Source organism: Cyclopterus lumpus, chromosome 12 (genome assembly GCF_009769545.1).
Source record: "Cyclopterus lumpus isolate fCycLum1 chromosome 12, fCycLum1.pri, whole genome shotgun sequence".
Taxonomy (NCBI): Eukaryota; Metazoa; Chordata; class Actinopteri; order Perciformes; family Cyclopteridae; genus Cyclopterus; species Cyclopterus lumpus.
Window position 1 is genome coordinate 11,923,769 of NC_046977.1, and position 20,148 is coordinate 11,943,916.

The 20,148-nt window shown below is 39.8% G+C and overlaps 3 protein-coding genes across 5 annotated transcripts in view; all 3 read right to left on the reverse strand.

Moving 5' to 3' along the window:
- Window positions 1-277: 277 nt before the first annotated feature.
- snrpd3l (small nuclear ribonucleoprotein D3 polypeptide, like) lies at window positions 278-2,103 on the reverse strand. 2 transcript variants are annotated; one of them, XM_034546828.1, is made up of 4 exons: window positions 1,978-2,103; window positions 1,168-1,308; window positions 702-894; window positions 278-497 (listed from the first exon to the last, which is right to left on the reverse strand). In XM_034546828.1, the coding sequence occupies exons 2-4, from the start codon at window positions 1,291-1,293 to the stop codon at window positions 433-435; spliced, it is 384 nt and encodes a 127-aa protein (XP_034402719.1). In that variant the 5' UTR covers window positions 1,294-1,308; window positions 1,978-2,103; the 3' UTR covers window positions 278-432. The 2 variants fall into 2 exon arrangements, with proteins under 2 accessions (XP_034402719.1, XP_034402718.1); XM_034546827.1 differs by having other exon boundaries at window positions 1,962-2,094.
- A 346-nt stretch (window positions 2,104-2,449) lies between these two features.
- On the reverse strand, window positions 2,450-10,906 carry adora2ab (adenosine A2a receptor b). The gene is made up of 5 exons (XM_034547016.1): window positions 10,720-10,906; window positions 7,922-8,471; window positions 7,561-7,692; window positions 5,527-5,630; window positions 2,450-5,045 (listed from the first exon to the last, which is right to left on the reverse strand). The coding sequence occupies exons 2-5, from the start codon at window positions 8,119-8,121 to the stop codon at window positions 4,090-4,092; spliced, it is 1,392 nt and encodes a 463-aa protein (XP_034402907.1). The 5' UTR covers window positions 8,122-8,471; window positions 10,720-10,906; the 3' UTR covers window positions 2,450-4,089.
- Window positions 10,907-12,332: 1,426 nt separating this feature from the next.
- Window positions 12,333-20,148, reverse strand: part of LOC117740532 (breakpoint cluster region protein-like) — a 72,335-nt gene continuing 64,519 nt past the window's right edge. Inside the window, exons 18-24 of one of the 2 annotated variants that reach the window (XM_034546997.1) lie at window positions 19,043-19,102; window positions 18,671-18,780; window positions 18,008-18,147; window positions 17,358-17,492; window positions 17,113-17,218; window positions 16,292-16,454; window positions 12,333-16,172 (exon numbers count right to left, since the gene is read on the reverse strand). In XM_034546997.1, the coding sequence (XP_034402888.1) occupies window positions 16,083-16,172; window positions 16,292-16,454; window positions 17,113-17,218; window positions 17,358-17,492; window positions 18,008-18,147; window positions 18,671-18,780; window positions 19,043-19,102 (804 nt within the window). In that variant the 3' untranslated portion in view covers window positions 12,333-16,082. The remainder of the gene's footprint in view (window positions 16,173-16,291; window positions 16,455-17,112; window positions 17,219-17,357; window positions 17,493-18,007; window positions 18,148-18,670; window positions 18,781-19,042; window positions 19,103-20,148) is intronic. The other variant, XM_034546996.1, reaches the window with a different exon arrangement.

Consider the following 20,148-nt stretch of genomic DNA (forward strand, 5'->3'; position numbering starts at 1 on the left):
GAACGAGATCTCGGATACAAGCAGCCGAAATGAGCTTCCTCCGTAGGGTGGCCGGGCTCAGCCTTAGAGATTGTTTAAATGGTGCAGTTTGTCAAATAGTCAATATTGAATTTCTTAACCTCAATTTGTAATGCATGCAAGAAATCCATCTATGATGCAAACTCAACTATGGCCAGTAGGAATTAGTTGACAAAAGAGCAGCAGTTAGAAAACCAGGTGCCAATAAACAGTTGCCGGTGCTAGGAATGTCAAACTTGAGTTAACCAGAGGACAGGAGACAAATTGAAATATGTTTATTTTCATAAAAAATGAAAGTAAAGCAATAAACTGCAAAGTACAGGATTGCAAAAAACCACCAAAGATATCCAATCGAAAGACAAAATTAAAAACATAAGACTATACAATGCAACAATCTTAGCACAGCTGGAGTTATCATCGCCTCTTCTGGAAGATGTTGCCTCGTCCCATTCCACCACGGCCTCGCCCCCTTGCGGCCACTGTAGATAAACAAAAGGGAATAGGACACATTATACCAAAATGACGTAGTTCACTAATTTTGCCATATAGATGATCTACAAAGTAGTTGAAAAATATCACGTGCATGTATGATAAGTAAAATATTTGTAAAACGATAATTGTGTCACATGTTGAGTAGCTGCATAGACTTTTGGGAGATATTGTTCCAAACCCTTTCTGCTTACCTTGTGCTTTGAGAATAGCCGCCTTGCCCCTTCCTGCACCAGATCCTTGGTTCTTGTTCTTCATACTCTTTAACATTGGAGCATTCTTTAACATGTCAGGTAAGATCAGGAAGCGGATCTTGCTGCCACGGATGTAGACTTGCTCCAACTGTGCCACCCGGCCATCACGGTAAGTCACTGTTATATTGGACATCTGTGGGGACAGGTACAAATTATAATTAAAGATTTCAACAATATTCCTGAGTGTCATTTGGTATTTTCTTTTTCTATAGTTACTCATTGCAGTCATAGGCATTTACTTAAGCAAATTATTCAAAACCAGAGAGCTCACCACCCATAATGAGTCATGCCAATAACGGAGCAGAGACTACCTGAACTATTTTGATCTCAAAATGTAAAGCAAGAAAACGGGATGCAACACTGGCAATCCGACTGGAAGGAAGAGCTGTTAGCAATAAAGACCAACCTGGCAGTTCATGTTGTCCTCAGCCTCAATCAGCTTGCCCCTGTACACTTCTCCAGTGTTGGTCTCACAGGTCACAATGTGGCCCTCGGCCTCATGCAGCACTTTGATTGGTACTCCGATGGACATTTTTCAACAGTCTTCCTGGGAAAACATCATATTGGAGAAAATGTTACAATGTGGTCGTCTCATAATACATGACAGTCACTAACCTATTTTTTAATCTAGATTACTTTACTTCAAGAAAAGGTGGAATAACTTCTGGGAAAGCACAAATTGGTCCAGTTGAGCGAATTATTATCCTCTGATTATCTTTAGCTCCGGTAGTGAAACTGTTACAATATCTTGGTCAGTCTGAAACGTAGCAACTAACCACAAAACATATTGCAACGAACTACTGAACAGTAATCACAGACCTTCAGTAGAAAGGAAGCTCACCTTCTTTGTAAAAGCAGACAGTTAGCCGCTAGCTAGCATATTAGCAACATTAGCCGACGCTAGTGCTCCAGGAACTACAATACAACACCATCGTTGTGCCGAAGAGAGGTCAGACCACACACTACTCTGAAGTAACGTTGATACTACGACGCAAAGCCAGGCGCAGCTTAAATACTTAAGTTAATAAGTTAACATTAACATTTGGTTTGCTACTGACGAGAACGCGACTTCGGCTAACAGGCGGAACCGTGTTAGCCGACTGAATGAACGAGCTCTTTATGAACAACAAAGACGAACAACACTGTTGAACAAACTAAGTAATGGAAATCCAGTTTCGTCCCATCTGATATGCCAATTACCTTGATTTCGACTTACAAACTGATTCCTTAGTCGTTGTTGTTTCTTCGGGAACTGCTCTGCAACGTGCGTCTGTCGCTTTTACGTACCTTTTGGAGCCTTTTCCGCCTACCCACAATGCCACAGGGGTTCGTTGAAGTGCTTCCTGTGACATCCCGCGGTGCATTGTGGGATTTGCATTTTGACCCCATGAAGGGAATCCTGATTTGTCAATGGAGTTATCGTACACATTCATTACAATGTGTGTACGGTACTAATGAAAAGCCAGAGGACTGACGCTGTGTCTTCCTGACGTTGGTCATTTGTATTATCATACAGCACAGTGTTGTTACTATTTATCAAAAGAATACAATTAAAAGAATTAATGCAGTCCATGCATAAATACACACTAAGATCACATGCAATATATTTAGGGTTTAATTAAAACATACAGAAATGTTTATATTAATGTGCACTGCCCCTTATTACATTTAAAAAAACAACAAAAAAAACATGTACACATTATTTTTATTTTTATTGCATTTGTATTTTTCCTCTGCATGCTCTCACTGAAACAACGTCTATCCACTCGATTTTAGCACCAAATGTCTTCTGTATGTTGAGTCCATGTCTCAGCCTGATAGACCACGCAAAAGAGAATCCTAAAACAAACAAGGATGTTGCCTCTAAGCAAGCGTGTTATTGAGTTATTATGCTAATCTGCACTAAAATGTTGCATGCCAATGTCAGAATTCCCAGATATATACATTTATTACTCAATGGCGTATACTATAAAGTACTGGATTGTTGTACCCAGCTGGAGCCTTGTCTGGGAGGTAGATCTGGCGGCAGCTATGGCATGTAACCTCAACAGTCCCTTGTTTATTTTGGGTTTTGTTTCTTTTATTGTACTGAAATGACTCAGAACATAGCACATGTCATAAGCCTTATCTCATGATAATCAAAGTAGCACATAAAAAACAAAGCATTAAAATGAAATGGCTCCATCGATTTTATTACCCCTGGGCATGACCACAAAGTATAATATATCACTACTATTCATAGTTTCTGAATAAAAATACGACGAGCTAGATACATACCCATGTATGTTTATTCCTGGAGTCATGTTTCTCGGATTGCCTCAAGGCACGTACATGTTGCTTAATGCATGGCCACGATGGAAGGGCTTTTAATGAGGAAAGAGAAAGCATAATGGCATAATAAAAGACATCGTCAAATGATCCTCCATTTGATTTCCATTGCATTAGGCTCATTGACTGGCGTCAGCAGCCAGGCCACTCTGTAAACACCTCTTGCTGAGTAGTCTGCGGTCATGTGTATGTACTTTACGTGTGTGTGTGCGTGTGTTTTTCATGCTGTCGATGTGTGCAAGACTGACTCTGAAACTAGCCACATTACAGGCATATGGAGTGATGTTTGAATAGGTCAAACAAGCTCTTTGTTTTGGTTGGTTGGTAACTCACTTGTATATATTGGGTGCCTTTGACGCATGTCTCACTGTTGTTGAACCAACAGACATGTGTTGCCTGGCAGTTATCAATTCACTGGTCAAACTAGCAACATCAAACGTTAATTAGCTGTCCAGCGCTTTGAAAAATGACTATTTGACAGATCTTCACACAAGAGATGGTGCATGCCCTAATGCGCGACTTCAAACACTGTCATTGTTATCCACAAACTGTCTTTGAGGACTGTGATTTATGATATTCAGTTCATTAATAAAAGCTCTTTGAAGGACATTTTTCTCTGTGGTACATATAGGTGGTTCATGATAGATGCAACATTATCAAAAAAACAATTCAAGGGTTTAAATGTATCCTAAAAAGGTATTGCAAGATACAGTTCAGTTGATAAAGCATTGTTTTCTAAAATGCACATAGATGTTATTATACTGCATGTCAATAAAATGTTATTAGCAGCCCATTTTAAACCCCCTTCAAACACGCTTTTGACACATTCTGGTGTATGCAAAATATTCCCTGCAACCAGTTTATGTGACTTCAGAAAGAGAAGCAAATTTGCTGTTGATTTAATGAGGCTTCAATAATCCTTCATCATCTTGTCATGTTGGCACACTATCATATGTTTTATGGAAATAGAATATATTTTTTAAATACTAAAATATCTTTGTCATGAGACTTCCGTGAGCTCTGTTGAGCCTGAACAGTCGGTTTGTTTTAGGGAGAGAGCCGGAACATTCACAAAAGCGATGCACCTCCCCCTGTCGCTCACCTCCAAAACATTCGCCATTCCCCTCAGATCTGTGACCGACTCAACTCCATCCGGAGCAGCAAAGCCCATGATGCATGAATGCTGCTGCTGCATTGCTAGAAGGGTGCTACCCTTTTTTTGGTGTCCATTGGGTATGTAGCTGCTTGGTGCAGCGTCTAACTTTGATGTCCATTTTGGCGGAGTTCGTTCAGGACTGGGGTCCAGGGCGTAGTTATTCACTACTGTATCACACGATAAACTAGCTTTACTGGTACGGGAGGTAGTCCGTATGATGCTGCAGCTCCGAACACTTCCGTCAATACCACTCCCAATCCTAAACCCATATTCATCCCTCTTCCCTAAGATGTGCTGGTACAGAATCCTCCGAAAGGTCTCTCTGAACTCCCGAACGTGATAAGCATAGATGAAGGGATTCACAACTGAGTTAGCATGGGAGAGGATGATTGCAATGTTCATCACCCAGATATGTACGCGGTCACAGTCCTGACACAGGTGATTGAAACAGTTAATGATGTGCACTGGAAGCCAGCACACAGCAAACAAACCCACAATGATGGCCAGCGATTTGGCAGCGTGCACCTCCTTCTGCAGGGTTGAACGAGATGGGGTCGACGGTGAGGCAATTTCTCCAGGAGCAGGCGTGTGAGCAACTTTGAGGCTCATCAGTCGGAGCTGGTGCCGAGCGGCCATGAAGATATTGGCATAGATTACCAGCATGACCAAGAGGGGAACCAGCACACAGCCGAAGAAATTGAAATAGACCATGTAGTCCAAATGAACCACTTCTTCAAACAGGCACTCCGTCAAGCCTTCGGGGCAGATTTGGCTTCTGACTGCGGTGGTGCTGTTCCAACCTGTGTAACAGAATTATGGGCGATTAATTGCCGGTTTCGTCCTTTAAAAGTGTCAAACAAATGCATGTGTTTCCATGGCAAACATAATTTTATATCGTAAAACATTTTTCATGAGTATGCATGGATTTGGTCTCACCAATAAGATGCTGTCAATGCTACTTTCATTTCCTCTAGATGTCAGAATTGAAGTGGATTTAAGCACTTCTCTCTAGAAATACAATACAAATTCTCTTTTTTTAATAAACACATGTTGGACAATTTTTTAAATGGTTGTAGTAATTGGATGTTTATTCTTAAAACAGGGTTTGTTTGGAGATGTGTTTACTTTGATTTACTCTTTTTCCAAATTCCTATGTTTTGAATTCAAACTGACAGTGAAACAAGTGTAAAACAAAACCATCTCCTTTTGAAATCTATGAACGACATGCAATATTTATGGGTTTCTGCATCTTTCGGTAAGCAGGGTTGATAAATCTCTCACCTCTGTTCCAGCCCAGCATCGGTGTCAGGCCGATGCCGACTGAGAGAACCCAGCACAATGTGATGATACTCTTCGCCCTCTGACCCGTCACCATGCTGTTGTACCTGAAAGGTCGAGCAGAGCACAATCATACGTCAGTTGTTTTATCTATGCTCAGTGTGATAGTATCCCTGTGAGGCAACGTCCATATTTGGTGATTTAAAAGAGGATTCAAGCCTCCATGTGTTGTCTATTTAATAAGACAAAGCATGAGTTGACTTTTTTTTTATTGTTGCACTACTGGCTGTTAAAAACACTGTTACAATAATATTCTCCAGTATTTTTGTCTGCTGATTAAAGACACACCACAAACCAAGTGTTTCAAATATATAAGTCCATTCTGATTTTGCAGAGGTGTGTTAACAACAAGCTTTGATGCCAGTATGTGTTCTTCCTTACTTCCATGATGTACAACATAGGAATAGACACAGTGTGAAATGTTGCTGTTGAATCACTCTGCAAACAGTTGGGTGAGTGAGTATCTGCAATAAGGGCATTTTCTTCCTAATTTACTGGCTCACTTTCTCATCTAAATTCTGACGTTAAAGCTCTGAAGAATTTGTTATTTAATCTAGTCATATAAGAGCTTCTGAGAAATGCAGTGAAATACAAAAATAACATAATTTACTCTAGGCTACTATCATGACATTCAGTTGGCAATGGAATCACTTAGTGATGCTCTGCCTGCACCCCTAAGGTTTGCTGATTCATTAGTGTAATTTAAACACCAACTCAAGACATACCAGTTTACACTGGCGTTTGGTTAATTACATATTCTATGGCCTGCTTTTTATCTGTTTTGTTTATTTATTTTGTTTATTTGTTTTTTTGTGTTTTCTACTGCACCATCTTTTACTGTGTATTTTACTTTGCTCTTTTAACTGTTTAAATGTTTTTGGCCCCTGTTATTGTCAATTTGTTTTAATTGACTACTGTACTGCACTTTGTGACCCTTTGTCTGTGAAAAGTGCAAGATAAATAAACCTTACTTACTTACTTAATAATTTAATTTAGTTAATTATACAGTATTTTAAAGTTATAGTATATTTAAGTTAGATTTATTCTTTGTGCTATGTCAACAAAAATGACACAAGGACATAAAGCAATTTATTGATATCCAAATAACTGGACCTGAATTAAAAACATCCTGCTTGCAACACTTAAATTCCCTCTTTTCATAATCTTTGCTACATTCTCAAGTTTTGAGCTATTTTTGAAGACTGTGTTGGCAGCATTAATGTGCCAATGCTTTGCAGACATTAGGAATGCACATATTTGGCTGGAGGAATACAAATAGAAAATCTACCGGAATAACTATAGTATTCTCGGAAACATTAACTCACCTGCAGCCACTGTGCCGTGTGACTGAGATCGTTCATGGCCAGAGTGGCAGCCAGTGGGCTATATTAAGCCTCCTGAAACTCTAATGAATTATTAGCTCTACGGACTTTGGTGCCAGGGGTTGTGGCACCAGTGTGAGCACACACACATACACACACACAGACACACACACACAGAAATAAGCTGTTATGCAACTGCATATGCAAATGCATCACCTGCTGTGGCTTACTCAATGAAATATCCTGGTGTTGATTTACGTGGATAAAAATGATCAAAGCCCAGGAGATTTAATTCCTCAAACAGCTTGCAAACAGTAAACCAATAAAGCAGATCTACTCTGCCCGCAGCCGGCCAGATTAGCCTTAATTGAATAAGATCTCGCAATCATTTATTGTGTTTTGCGACACTGCATTTGTGCCCCTCACGTTACCTGGCTTACCCACACTCCTCTGACTTCTGTGTGAAAAAAGCATTGTGTTCAAAATGAAAGTAAACTGTTCACGTCCAACAGCAAAAGAAAAACAATTCTGACAAAACATCATTTTCAAAACAAAACGCAGCTCTCTGAAAAGTCACGCTGGGTAAAGTGACAGCGTGGGGAAGCTCCGTTTCAGTTTCCAACACAGCTGATGTGACCGTTTTGTTTCCTCTCACCTGAGTGGGTTCTTGATAGCGATGTAGCGGTCAACAGCGATGGCCATCAGGCTGAAGATGGAGCTCTGGGTGAGTATGAGGACGAAGCAAGCGATGAACAGGCAGCCGAAGAAGTTGGCACAGAAGCCGGTACTGATGTTGGAAAGATAGAAAACATCACAGGTGGTAAGAAAAACAAAAAGACATAAAAGCCCACTCAATATTAAATGATTTCGTATCAGCAATGTCCATAAAGTTATAACCCAAAACCAGGAGTGTTAGTGTAATTTATTACACTTTTACTCAAGATTACATTGATTTTAAGTCCGATAAAAAAGACGATTCCGGTTTAAAAAAAAACAAACTAAAAACGTAATGATACCTAATAGTGATAGCGAAGGGAATTGCCAGAAGCCCAACAGCAATATCTGCCACCGCCAGTGACACCACAAAGAAGTTGGTGATGCTCTGCAGGTTGGAGTTGAGGCAGACGGCCCAGCAGACCAGGACGTTCCCAGCCACAGACAGGAAAGCGATCACCAGCTCCAGGCCAATATAGACTATCTGGTCATTCTTCAGCATGGTTATTTTTTCCTCTTTTTTGCTTTCTTTGCGCTTTCATCCCACAGACTCAGCTGCTTGACTTGTTTTTAGACAAAACACCTGTTTGCCAAAGTACAACTTAAGGAGAAGAGTGATTGTGCCACGTGAGGACAGCCAAGGCAGGAAGTTCCCACTGCAAACACCTGCCTGACTCAACGCTTTACTGTCAATTACACTAGAACAGTATGTCACTCTTCCTCTTTGTCTCTGCAACCGCCTTCGCCTCTTTTGTGTGCAGCTCGGTAAACTTTGCCACAGACAGCAGCAGAATACTGAGGAGGAAGGGTCTGGGAGTTTTGCCGGACGGCTGCCAAATTAAGAGTATTGGTCTGTCGAGAGAAAGAGAGAGAATACAATCTCAGTACCTTTGCCTGTACAAACAGTTTGCAGGATACCACACAGCTCAGAAAAACATCTATCTCTGGAAGACAGGCGGACACTTTCCATACCGAGCCAAAGCAAACAGGCCAACAATACACCTTTTATTTCAGGAAAAAAGTTTCCCCGACCCTTTCACACACAAATCATTCATGCTTTCCTCCAAAATCAAATTAAACCACCTATAAATTACAAAGCCATTGTTCCAGCACAAGAACACTTGCTTAAGCTATCTTTGCTGCATTTTTTCAGAGTATTTGGCTAAATTCCTCTATATTGTAAGCAGATTAGGGCATTTTATTACAGCAGTACAACTGCTCTGGGGAGAGAGAGGAAGACAGACAGGTTTCCAGAGAATAATAAAAAAAAATGCAGTGATACTGTAGATTAGTTATTGCATTATTATTAACTTTCACCCTAGCAATTAGAAATAATTGAAATTATCTTTGAACAACAGCTAGGAAGTCAAGTTGTGATGGAGGTTTGAGTGGAAGCCTGGTATGCATTTGAGTGAGAAATGTTCCTGTTTGCTTAGCTAAACAAAACTGGGCCATCAATGTATTTGTAACATGTATTCTAATTCTTAAAACCTCAATATAAAGTATAAGTCCACCTGTAAATATGACCTTGTTCCTGCCAAGGTCCATACAGTGAGTACCATTTGACCAGATAAGATTCAAATTCAACAAATGATTCTGGAGGGGGAACTGGGTCACTATAGGAGCGACGCTGGGAATATCTAACCCATTCTGGGTAGTCCGTCAGCATATCTCAGAGAAGAGGAATTTACAATCCAATCAATCAGTCGATCTCACTGTTTCTCATCCCAGTTTTTCTCCTACTGTGTCACAAACATATCCATAGATTAATGTGACAAAACTCAAACTGATGCCCCATGTACTTCAAAGACAGATTCTCAAGTGGCTGTGTATCAGATAAGTTATGATAATAAGTATTACATTGGCTAAGCTAAGTTTCAGTTGAGTTACATTCAGTTATTTGGGAATTCTTCAATGAGTAACATCAAACCACAAACATTTTGGGGTATGGAAACTTATATTTACCTTCTGCTCTGCTAAAAAAATAATTATTTACTTGAGTTTCGCTCCCTTCTGTCTGTCGGTTGAGGTTTGTATGATCAGAACGAGATATTGTCTTTACTTCCCAATTATTGACCCTCTACCAGCAGTGATCCTGATTGGCAGTCCATCGGACCAGAGTTCTACTTTTCCTCTATTGTTCCGCCACTGAAACCTTCTCATAGGCCAAAGGAATGTAAAAACCAGGCTTTATCCAGCGGCTTTGGAAAGCTACAGCATGCAGACATTACGTGTTTTTTTTAGGATTTCAAGAGGCTGCAAATGTTTCTGATCCTACACAAGAAAAGTGATTCTTAAAATTGAAAGTAAAACACATTTTATAATTGAATTTCCACTTGTATAGCCCTTATATCTTTCCCATCACTGACATGTATACTCTAAGCTATCACATTGGTGAGCCCTCTTGTTTAACCTTCCAGTTGGCTGCTTTGTCAAAAACTACTCCCCTTTATTATGATAGTGTCTATATGTGCATAGAGGCCTTGGAGGAAGTGATAAGAAAAAACGCATCCTGCTGAAGGGGGATCTGTCACTGCCCTGTCAATCAATGTAGCCTACCAGCCCAGCTCCATAAAAGCCAAAGGAACACAAAAAGGAAAGCTGCTGTATTACCTCTGGCAAAAGTATTGTGTTTAATGTCTAATGAGGGAGGCACTGACATGTTGTGAACTGCTGATAACCGGAACACCTAATCATCAGCTGAGCTAATACTGAACAACCAGGGCAAGTTATGTGGGTGATGTAATAAATGGTGAGTGATGGTCTCAATGTTAATTACCATTTATCAGCCTGACAAACCGAGATCAATTAACACTTTCGAAATTACATCTACTTATCTTTATTATCGTGAGCTTTTGCACTATTATATAGACTACATTTTACTTCAACCATCTCATTGCCATAAACAACTACACATTCCTGAAACAGTGAAAGAATAACCAATGACTGATAATGTTGGCGTCTGCTTTTGTTCCATTGATAAAACACACATTATGGGGAAAAAGGCACCTGTTAAACATCTTGTATCACAAGTCGTAATAAAACGGTCCAAACATCAACTGATAATGAAGCTGACAAGCAGAAAAACAACAGTTCCTACCTTATTGTGAGATTGAAAACAATGAGTCGACACCGCTGCACATGTTCGCTTTGCCAGGAGAAGTTTGAAGGTGCGCAATGTCTCGCTGCAACAGGATGAAGCGCACTCACGCCGCCTCTCACTCTCCATGCATGTGTTTGTGCGTGCGCGCGCGTGCGCGCGCGTGTGTGAGAGAGAGAGAGAGAGAGAGAGAGAGACTGTAAGGGGTCTTCTGGTAAACCGTGACGTGTGAACGATCAGAAAGAAGAGGGTGAGCGGCAAAAAATAAAGTGAAAGGTGCTCATAAATCAGAGTTTCACATTATGGATATGCCAGCTATAAGAACGAGAGAAATCCCCTTCTGGCCCCACGTGCCCAACCTCCACCACGCACCTTGTTTGGTTCTGTGTAAACGAGGCTGTGCGTAAAAGCAGTCAAATAGGAGGATTGTAAACTGTTGATGGTTAAAGGTTAAGTGCTGAAATGCTCTGTATGTCTCTTCTGATTGTTGTTGTTGTTGCTTTTTGTGTATCAATGGAGATGGACTGTACTGTTATGTAAACACATGCTGTTGGTGTCACTTTTTATGATATATGTCGTCATATTTTATATTGCATCATTAAAGTTCAACTCACATAAAGTTCAACATCTCTCTTCCTTTGCATCCCTCCTTTCATCCCTCTCTTTGTCTCTCGCTCTCAGAAAAAGGATAACGCACCATTGCCATTATGAGGAACTGTCAGGTTTGAACAGTGACTGAGTGGTCACTGTTCAAACCTGGCAGCATCCAAGAGAAGCCTACAGTGATTCACCACTTCTAAGACTGAGACTGAGACAAAGGAACTAATAAAAATATCAAAATAACCACATTTAATAAATAATACCAAATAATAGTATAAACCTTCAAAGACAAATGTATATTTTAAGGCATCAACAGAACTGCACCATAAGAGAAACTGCAAACATTGTGGACCATTTACTAACACCTCCAGGTTCTACAGCTACATCAGATTTCAAGCTAGGCCCCCCCACTTCCTGCTACTTCTGGGAAGAGCGGGTCTGACAGCTCCGCCTCCAGACCCGCTCTTCACAACATGAGCACTGCAACATGAGCACTGCGTTCCAAACTGCTTGCTTTTCGTTTTACTTTTAGTATGTACTGTAGCTGTACTTACAAAGTATGTATCGTTGCATGCAGTATGGGTTCAATTGCATCTTGACCTTCTTACTCATATATCTGCTACTGCAGGAAAGTAGTACAACCTGGATGTAGATGTATATACATTTACATGTGTCTAAAAACAAGTATTGGTACATCTTAAGTGAAACCTTTCCTAAACAGAGAGCACAGGGAGTCAACCTACAAATTAAGCATTTCCATTAAAAAGTTTGCTTGTATGTTTATATATTTAGAATTATTTGAATGAGTCATTTCTATGATTATTCAGTCTTTCAAATGCATCATGCTGAGATAGTATAATTTATGCACTAAAATATAATGTGAATATCAGGGAGAATTACATTCAGAATATATTGTATTCAACCTCAGTCCATAAGGCCATAAAGCTCAGTTATCTACACGCTACCAGGCTGCAGGCTAAGTCTCAAATAAAAAATCAAAGACGTCATTTTATGTAGTTACAAGGAGATTTTATTTAACATTGTTGTGTACAAACAGGCTGCAAATGCCTTCCAAACATGTTTGCCCTCAGAATACGGTTTTCCTTTTTACAGTTCTACAAGCAGAACATTGAATATTGAACAGGAACAAGAGTTCAAAAAATCGAGGAAGGTAAAAAGTGGTTGGTCAGCAAGTCTCATCCTCAGCTTTATACGTTAAGTGTCGAAGCAAAACTATCATGTTTCCAAAGGTTAAAGTAGTCAAATTTAGTCAGTTGATGTCGTAGAAGTGGCAGTAGAGGGTCATTTGATAGTTTTAACTATAGCATGGACATGTAATAATCACCAGGGTCATGTACAATAAATGTAACTTTCATATAGAGCAATATGTTCCATATTTTCAAACTATTACACAGAAAAATGTAACCTTTTCTACTTGATTTAATTTGTCCTGTACAGAGGGACTGAGGTTATGGAGGGTACATGCAGTTACATTGACAATCAACAGACCAAAAACAATGCAGATTTGAGAGCAATATAAGACTCTTGTCCTCTACCACATACTGACAGCTTGGCTTTTCAATAAGACGAGAGGCGTACCGGCTCAATCCAAGACGATAACGCGTCAGTGGACGCCACAATAAATAAGACGGAAAACCAAATAATGTACTCTCTAGTATAATACATATTATACAACTCCATGGAAAATGATCAAAGTTTGAGTTGCGTGAACTCGCAGAATGTACCTTTTTATATGGACAGGAACCTGCATCTGCCATTCAGTTATCTAAACCAGATCACAGTGGCCAGTCTGTTGTACAACACATCTCCAGAGGTGAGCCTCCGCTGCAGGTGTAGGGAGTTCAAACGTGTTTGCAGTTGTACACAGTGGTTGTGATTCTTAGACAAAATAGTGACAAACAGTTGTAACTTTAACAGGATGTTCAATAAACAGACTGTAACATAAGACTTACATTTCCCCAAAGAAAGCACACCATATACAGACCATTTTTCTAACATAGATGATATCATATCATAAATAAATAGATGCAGTAGACCTTCTTATACTGAAACCAGGACAAAGCATAAATAAATTACAATAAAAGGCAATAAAAGGTGCGGAAATTTTAAGAGCCAAACAAGGAGAACGGCAAGAAAGTCGGTCTTTTGCCCAATTAAGACTGACTTTAACACAGTTTGAATTGCAGCATCACAGTAAGATGAAGGTGGCAAGTAGAGCGGGCATGTACAGTACGAGCTAAGACCATGCTTAAGGTTAAGGTCCTGTCTTAGTCTTTACGAGATGAAAGGTGTGTGGCTGTCCTCAGCAAAGGCAACAGGAGACTGAACAACGTTTCAGAATACCACTGGCGCGAAAACAAAAACAAAAAAAGTGTCGAGGCACAATAGGGTAGAATAGTGTAGGCAATCGGGACTTGTTATAGAGGTGACGAATGAATGGATGAATAATGGATTCATTCTCTGTCTCACATCCTAACATATTAGATGATGAAACGTTGTGTGCATGCTACAAAAGGCCAAAATTAGTGAAAGCACATAAAAAGGCATGACGACTTTCAGAATAAAATCCCCTGGGGTTGATACAATAATGACGTTTTAGTCTATTTTATCATGTGCATACGAATGTAAATGACTTAACATGTTTAAATGTGTTAATAATAACACTTACTCCTATACGCCCCGCCCTGCGTTATCTTAGACATGGACACAACCACACACAACCTCTTATCAGATCCTTTAAACTGGTGTTTGCGCTTCAATGATAGTTTCACTTTTTTTTTGTGAACCTGTCCTTTAAATTAGTAATAATGTAAACCAAGATCCTCACGGGCTACCAACATCCCAAAGTCTATGATGATACATTTGTGAAAGAAACAGCAACAGTAAGACCAAAATGAAAAAAAACAACAACAATAAAACATGCCTGCATGTTAAATCAAGGACAGCGACATTAAAATGAGGAATGGATCATTTTAGAATCAACTCCAATTATTTTGAGCTTTCCTTTAAATTGGCCATTGAGTTGGACCCCGTCAGGCTTAAAGGGATGAAGAAGAGTTAAAGAACATATGCATGAGATAAATAAAAAAAGATGTCAGGAGAGGATGAAAAAACAAAAACAATATTCCTTCATTATAACCAACAGATATGCTCTTCAATGGACATAAATGCAGAGTGTTCTCAGGTTATTTGAATTGCAATACAGTAGTTCTAACATCGCGTGAGTGCACATCTGCAGCCACAGATAAAATGGTACAAAAAAGTCACTGTCATATGTGTGTGAGTGTGTGTGCTCGATTATGACATTGCATAATGTCTACACTAGACAGGCGACGGTCTCTGGATGTGAGACTTTCTGCTGAGGAACACCCAGCAGTTAAAGAGCTTGTGCCTTTTCCACAGCAGCATACAGTAATGTAACTACAATGTGTGTGTTACCTTTATAATAATATCTAACTGAATAATCGATAGGCTGGACAGAACAGCTGAGTAAAATTCTATAAGAACAAGGCTAAATCCTGATTATTTACTGCAGGACTTGAAGTCAAGGCTAAGACCTACTACTTTCTTAATCAAACAGAAATAAAGTTCACATAGAAAAAAAAAAAAACAATCCCCCCCTGGCCCCAAAAATAAATTACAATAATAGCAACAATGATTATACTGTTTACCAAAAAGAAAGAAAAAAAAATACAACTTTAAGATTATGTACATACTGTATCTGTAAATACAACTGCTTCCTTTTCTCCTAGAAACAAACGATCAACATATTAATTTGGCAAGATGTTCTATGTTACAATAACAAGGACCTTTTGTCTGCAGAGGTATGAACACAGACAACTCCGATGTTAGAAAATATATTGCTTCCTCTATAGCTGAAGAATATCTTGAGACACAAACAACACAAAAACAAGACATTTGCTTTTATGGTCTCGAAAAACGTCAGATTGTGTATTATTAATCATCCTGTTTCCTATTATGATGTCTTACAGTCTCATTTTTAGCTGCAGTTAGGGTTTGTTTACGTTGTAAACACTTTAGCACACAAGTGTCGGCTCCCTTACACGAAGAAGAACAGCCAGTATTGTGGCAGCTCTGGATGTTTATTTTTAAACTCCTACAAACAGCACACATGTTTCCTCTTGTCTTCTCAGTAAGAATTTGGGGAGGTTATGTAAGACATGCTTACAATGTTCCCCAGCAGGACATGAAGAAATGTTTGAGGTGGATCAACATATTTTTTCTTGAGAGCTGATGATTGTCCAAAATAAACACACATAGAGGATAATGCCCAAACAAAAAAAAGGTAGATGGAATTTCTGATTTGTTGGCAAAATAAATCAAGAATCAAGAATTTCGTATAAATATTGACTGATTTGGACAACTTCTTGTTGTATGAACTACAATGTTGAGACCAACAAAGGGCACAGTGGAGACATGTAGAGGGCAGACTTGTCCACATCATCACTGAAGGTAGAAGGAATCATATTAAATATTAGGAAACAGGAGATATGAACCTCAAGGACCTTGCAGCCTCTGAGCTTCGAAGACCAATGGCGCCCTCCTGTGTTTGAGGGAGTCGGGGCAACGTCTGAGACAATCCTTCCCAGCTGCCTGAGTCTAATGCAATCTGATCAGTTAATTCAAAAACACACGACTACAGGCTCACTTTGAGCCACGGTCCGTTTCTATTTCACTTCTTCATTGTCCAAGTCTCAGGTTCGGCAGAGTCAACGTTAGCTCTATACTTCAGTGGAGAAGAGGATGCTCTGTCGTTTACTGTCTGGGGTGGGTATCGTCTCAAGCTGGAGGAAATACAGCAACACTTGGACCTGCAATAGAAAAGAAAATGGAAGAAAGACTAATTAGGTTAGAAGAGCAACTTTTTATGGAAAAAAGCTTTACAAAATACTACGAGACAAAATGCCAGATGAAGATTTTTATGGCACACCTGCGCCATGACTTCCAGGGACCAGCTGTCCCCCATACTGATGGGTTGGGTGGGGTTCGTAGGGATCTTGCTGTCCTTCTCGGAAGGCCTCAGCAAGGTCGGCCCAAACACCGTTGCCAGGTTATGGAGAGACATCTTGTTGACGCTTTCCTTCTCTGCCACCCTGAGGAGAAAATGAGCAGTACATTAGTGGCGTGGAGAGATCACAGGAGCACCTGAAGGTGATTGAACTGTTGCACGTACAAATACTAAAAGTCCGACAGCAGAAGAGAACATATTATTTAAAAGGGACATTGTGACGAGCAGTTTTCACTATTCTCAGTCATTTTATTGTCTAAATAAAAATAATGAACAGATAAACTGAAAATGGAAAATCATTTTACCCCCTGGCATCCACGGTCAAACAAACATTGAACTTTCCATCGTTTTGCCGATACAAGAGGTAGTTTCCTTGTGACTCGACAACGTCCAATCTCCTCCTTCCTTCACTATGTTGCATCTGCATTGTTAGTGCTCACATGCTGTAATGTTTGAGCCACTTGTTAATTAAAACCATCACGGTAACCAGGAGACGTTCTGCTGTTGAAGGACATCCCACAGGAGGGACTGCATTTGCTTTAATAGTGTAAATGAAGTCCCCCAAAACCACACAAAAGGACGCCATCTTGAAAACCGTAACAGTAATTCTCCCTTTTACAAGTTATTTAAAAAAATATTATATCCACATTTAGATAACAATGGTAAACAAAATCACATTTGTTCACTCATCCGCTTATGTGGGCATTCCAACCTATATATTATGCAAGCGTGTGTGTTTTTACCTCTTCATGTGATCCAAAAGGAAAAGGAACGTGACGAGGTTGGGCTCAGGCAGTGACAGCAGTAGGTTCAACATACAGCTCTCTTTGGCAACACTATCAGACAGGGCTGCACAGACGAAAAGGAGATTGTACATGAACTACAAATGAAGGACTTGTATCCGAACAACCCACAGTACACATCTAGAAGTTGAAACTATACAATAAGTTGCTATATCTTTGAGAATGTCAATTTCCCAGAGACTTACTGATGCCGCCTGCAAAATTGGGGTAGAGGTCATCAGTAAAGAGCGGTTCTGGCAGCTCTCTGAAGTACAGCTTCAAGGTCCCAGCGATGGCATTGACGTCCATCTCGCTCATCATCACTGACACATCTTTATGATCTGCAGGAGAAAGACAAGAGCAACATGAAGACAGGAGGTCGTGCCCTCCCCAATGGACGGGGATAAGACGGGGAAACACCTCGGCACCAGAGTCAGTCTCCAGGCGTCTTTTTTTTCATCAGAATTACAGGAAAATACACTCAACACAAGATGCATTAAAAAATAGCACGCACGCACGCACACACACACACACACACACACACACACACACACACACATACACACACACACACACACAAAATACGAATGCAAGGTCATACGGAATTAGTTCGTACACCTGGTTAATCATTGGACATCAGAGCAAGCGGCTCATGTGAACTCGCAGTCAGACACACAGAGCTACAACAATGCCTGATCAACAGACACAGAACGATTAGAAACAGGGTTTCCATCAGGTGATAGTCAATATATCTTCTCAGCCATGCGTAGCGGTTACACCGTTATTACCATGATGTTTACAAGGGACGGCAGTACGAGTTCAATCAAAGACATTTTTTCTTCAAGGGTATACTCACTGGTGTCAAAGGCGGTCTTCAAGGCCTGAATGTCAGTGGCCACTCCCGATACTCTGTAGATGCCCACCTCCTCCAAACCCCTCCTTTCAATTTCCTCTAGGCACTGCCGGACAATGTAGGGAACCTTGGAGCGCTCTCTCCTAGACGGAGACAAACATTAGCGGTCAACAACAAGAAGTTTTATATTAAGTGAAACGGTGCACAGCATAAATACTGAATAAACAATGAGGCTTTTGTTTTGTTTGTTGAGAAAAAAGGACAAAACGAACACGGCTGTGTTTTGCATTGTTAGGACTACTTGAGGGGCTAGTTTTGCCTCTGGCTCTTTGCTTGTGTTGCTGTTTAAATTATTCATCTGTAGCACTAATTGATTTTTGCTGGGTAAATCAAGGAAATCTCTAATCCTCATTTCCGCCACCCATCAGCAGAAACAATGGCCCAAAACACATTGATGCTTCTACTACATGCTACATACTACATTTAACATTTGCATCACTCATATTACAGTAAAAGTATATAAAAATGAACCCTCAGCATAACATTGTAGGACGTTAGGAAAGAAACAAAAAAGATTAGCACGTACAATGCATAGAAGAAAAGGAGGCCTGAGGAACGCCATTAACAAATACAAAAATGTGCCCTGATAGATGAACGTCAACTCACCTGGTCACCGTGGAGATCTTGACACCAAACACACCCATGGGTTTCCGCGAGGGCATCCTCTTCAGGCTGAACTCTCGGCTGGTGAACTTCATGGAAAGTTTAACCTCGATCTGACACAGGAAAAAAGGGCTTAAAGTTGAAACTGGTTTACAAGTCCGACATCCATCTGCAATGGCTTTTCCATGATCTTGGAGGAAATCCTGCCATGTCAATACCAGATGGAGACTTCACAGAGATAACTGCGGAACCAAATCCTGGAGAAATTGTTTCAAATCGCGCTCACCACCGTGCCCTACTTTAATATAAATGTACAGGTGCATTGGCGCTACAAAACAATGACACATATTACGAGTATTGTGAGAATCTACTCACCCCGTTCATGGGAATAACTGTTCTCTGCCAGTCTTTGCCTTGGAGAGTCGGAGGGTCAAGCTGGTGGAGATAACACAAACGGACATGTGAGCACATGTTAATAAGGAGCATTTCATTTGAACTACAGAGGTATTTCATGTTTGTTTTCTAAATGAAACAATTCAAATGGTCTACAATCATGTTTGAGGTTTTTAATGCATGACTTTTACTTATGATGGGAGTTGTTCTACATTGTTGCATCGAACATTTTACTTAAATAAAATATCTGAACACTTCTGACTTGTAATGTTTATTTCCTTTGTTAAGATTGAATAGAGCATAATGTTAATAATTGCATCGACGGTACAAATCTTCCCTCTATCTTAGTGGAATGTTTTCAAAGGTGTTTTTTGTTGTATGTTACATCGCTTTATTATATTTTCATAAATATGATAAACAAATCTAACTTACTTAAAGAGACTAAACACAGATCTGAAAAGACATGCCATCTGGGGCAATAAAACAGAGTACACACACAGATCCAACACAACGAAATAAACATACACACGGTCTATACTGTATGTTGCATGTTTACTTAAGCCTCTTCTGGGAGTGCGTAAAGCTGGATCATGTTTCTCATAACTGGATCTTTCACAGCTGAGCGGGCTCTTTTAAGCTGTTTATCTACACATAATTGCATTCCATGAAAAAACAGCAAAGCTCCTTTTTGCTTCTGATAAAGTTTTTGGCTAAGAAATGTGATTTTATCTTCCACAGCCTTTATTGGTCGAAGGTTTAGCGAGCCCTGTGCTGTTGAACAACATTTACAATAAATCACAGATCTGTAAAACCACACCGTGTTTAATGCTGACGTGAAGCAAACAGTATGAGTTTAGAAACACTGCGTTAAAAGATGAAAGATGCGACAATTTTTAGAGCACGTTGAGATGGAGAAAGGCCTATTTATACAGGTTTTTGATTAGACGCATAATGTATACAGTTTAAAATACTATATTTTATTTGAGATTAATGTGCATGTTTAAAAAGAAATACATGCATTCAATGAAGATTGAGAGAAAACTGAACATTTTGTACGTTGTTTAGGTTATAATGAACATTTATAAAAG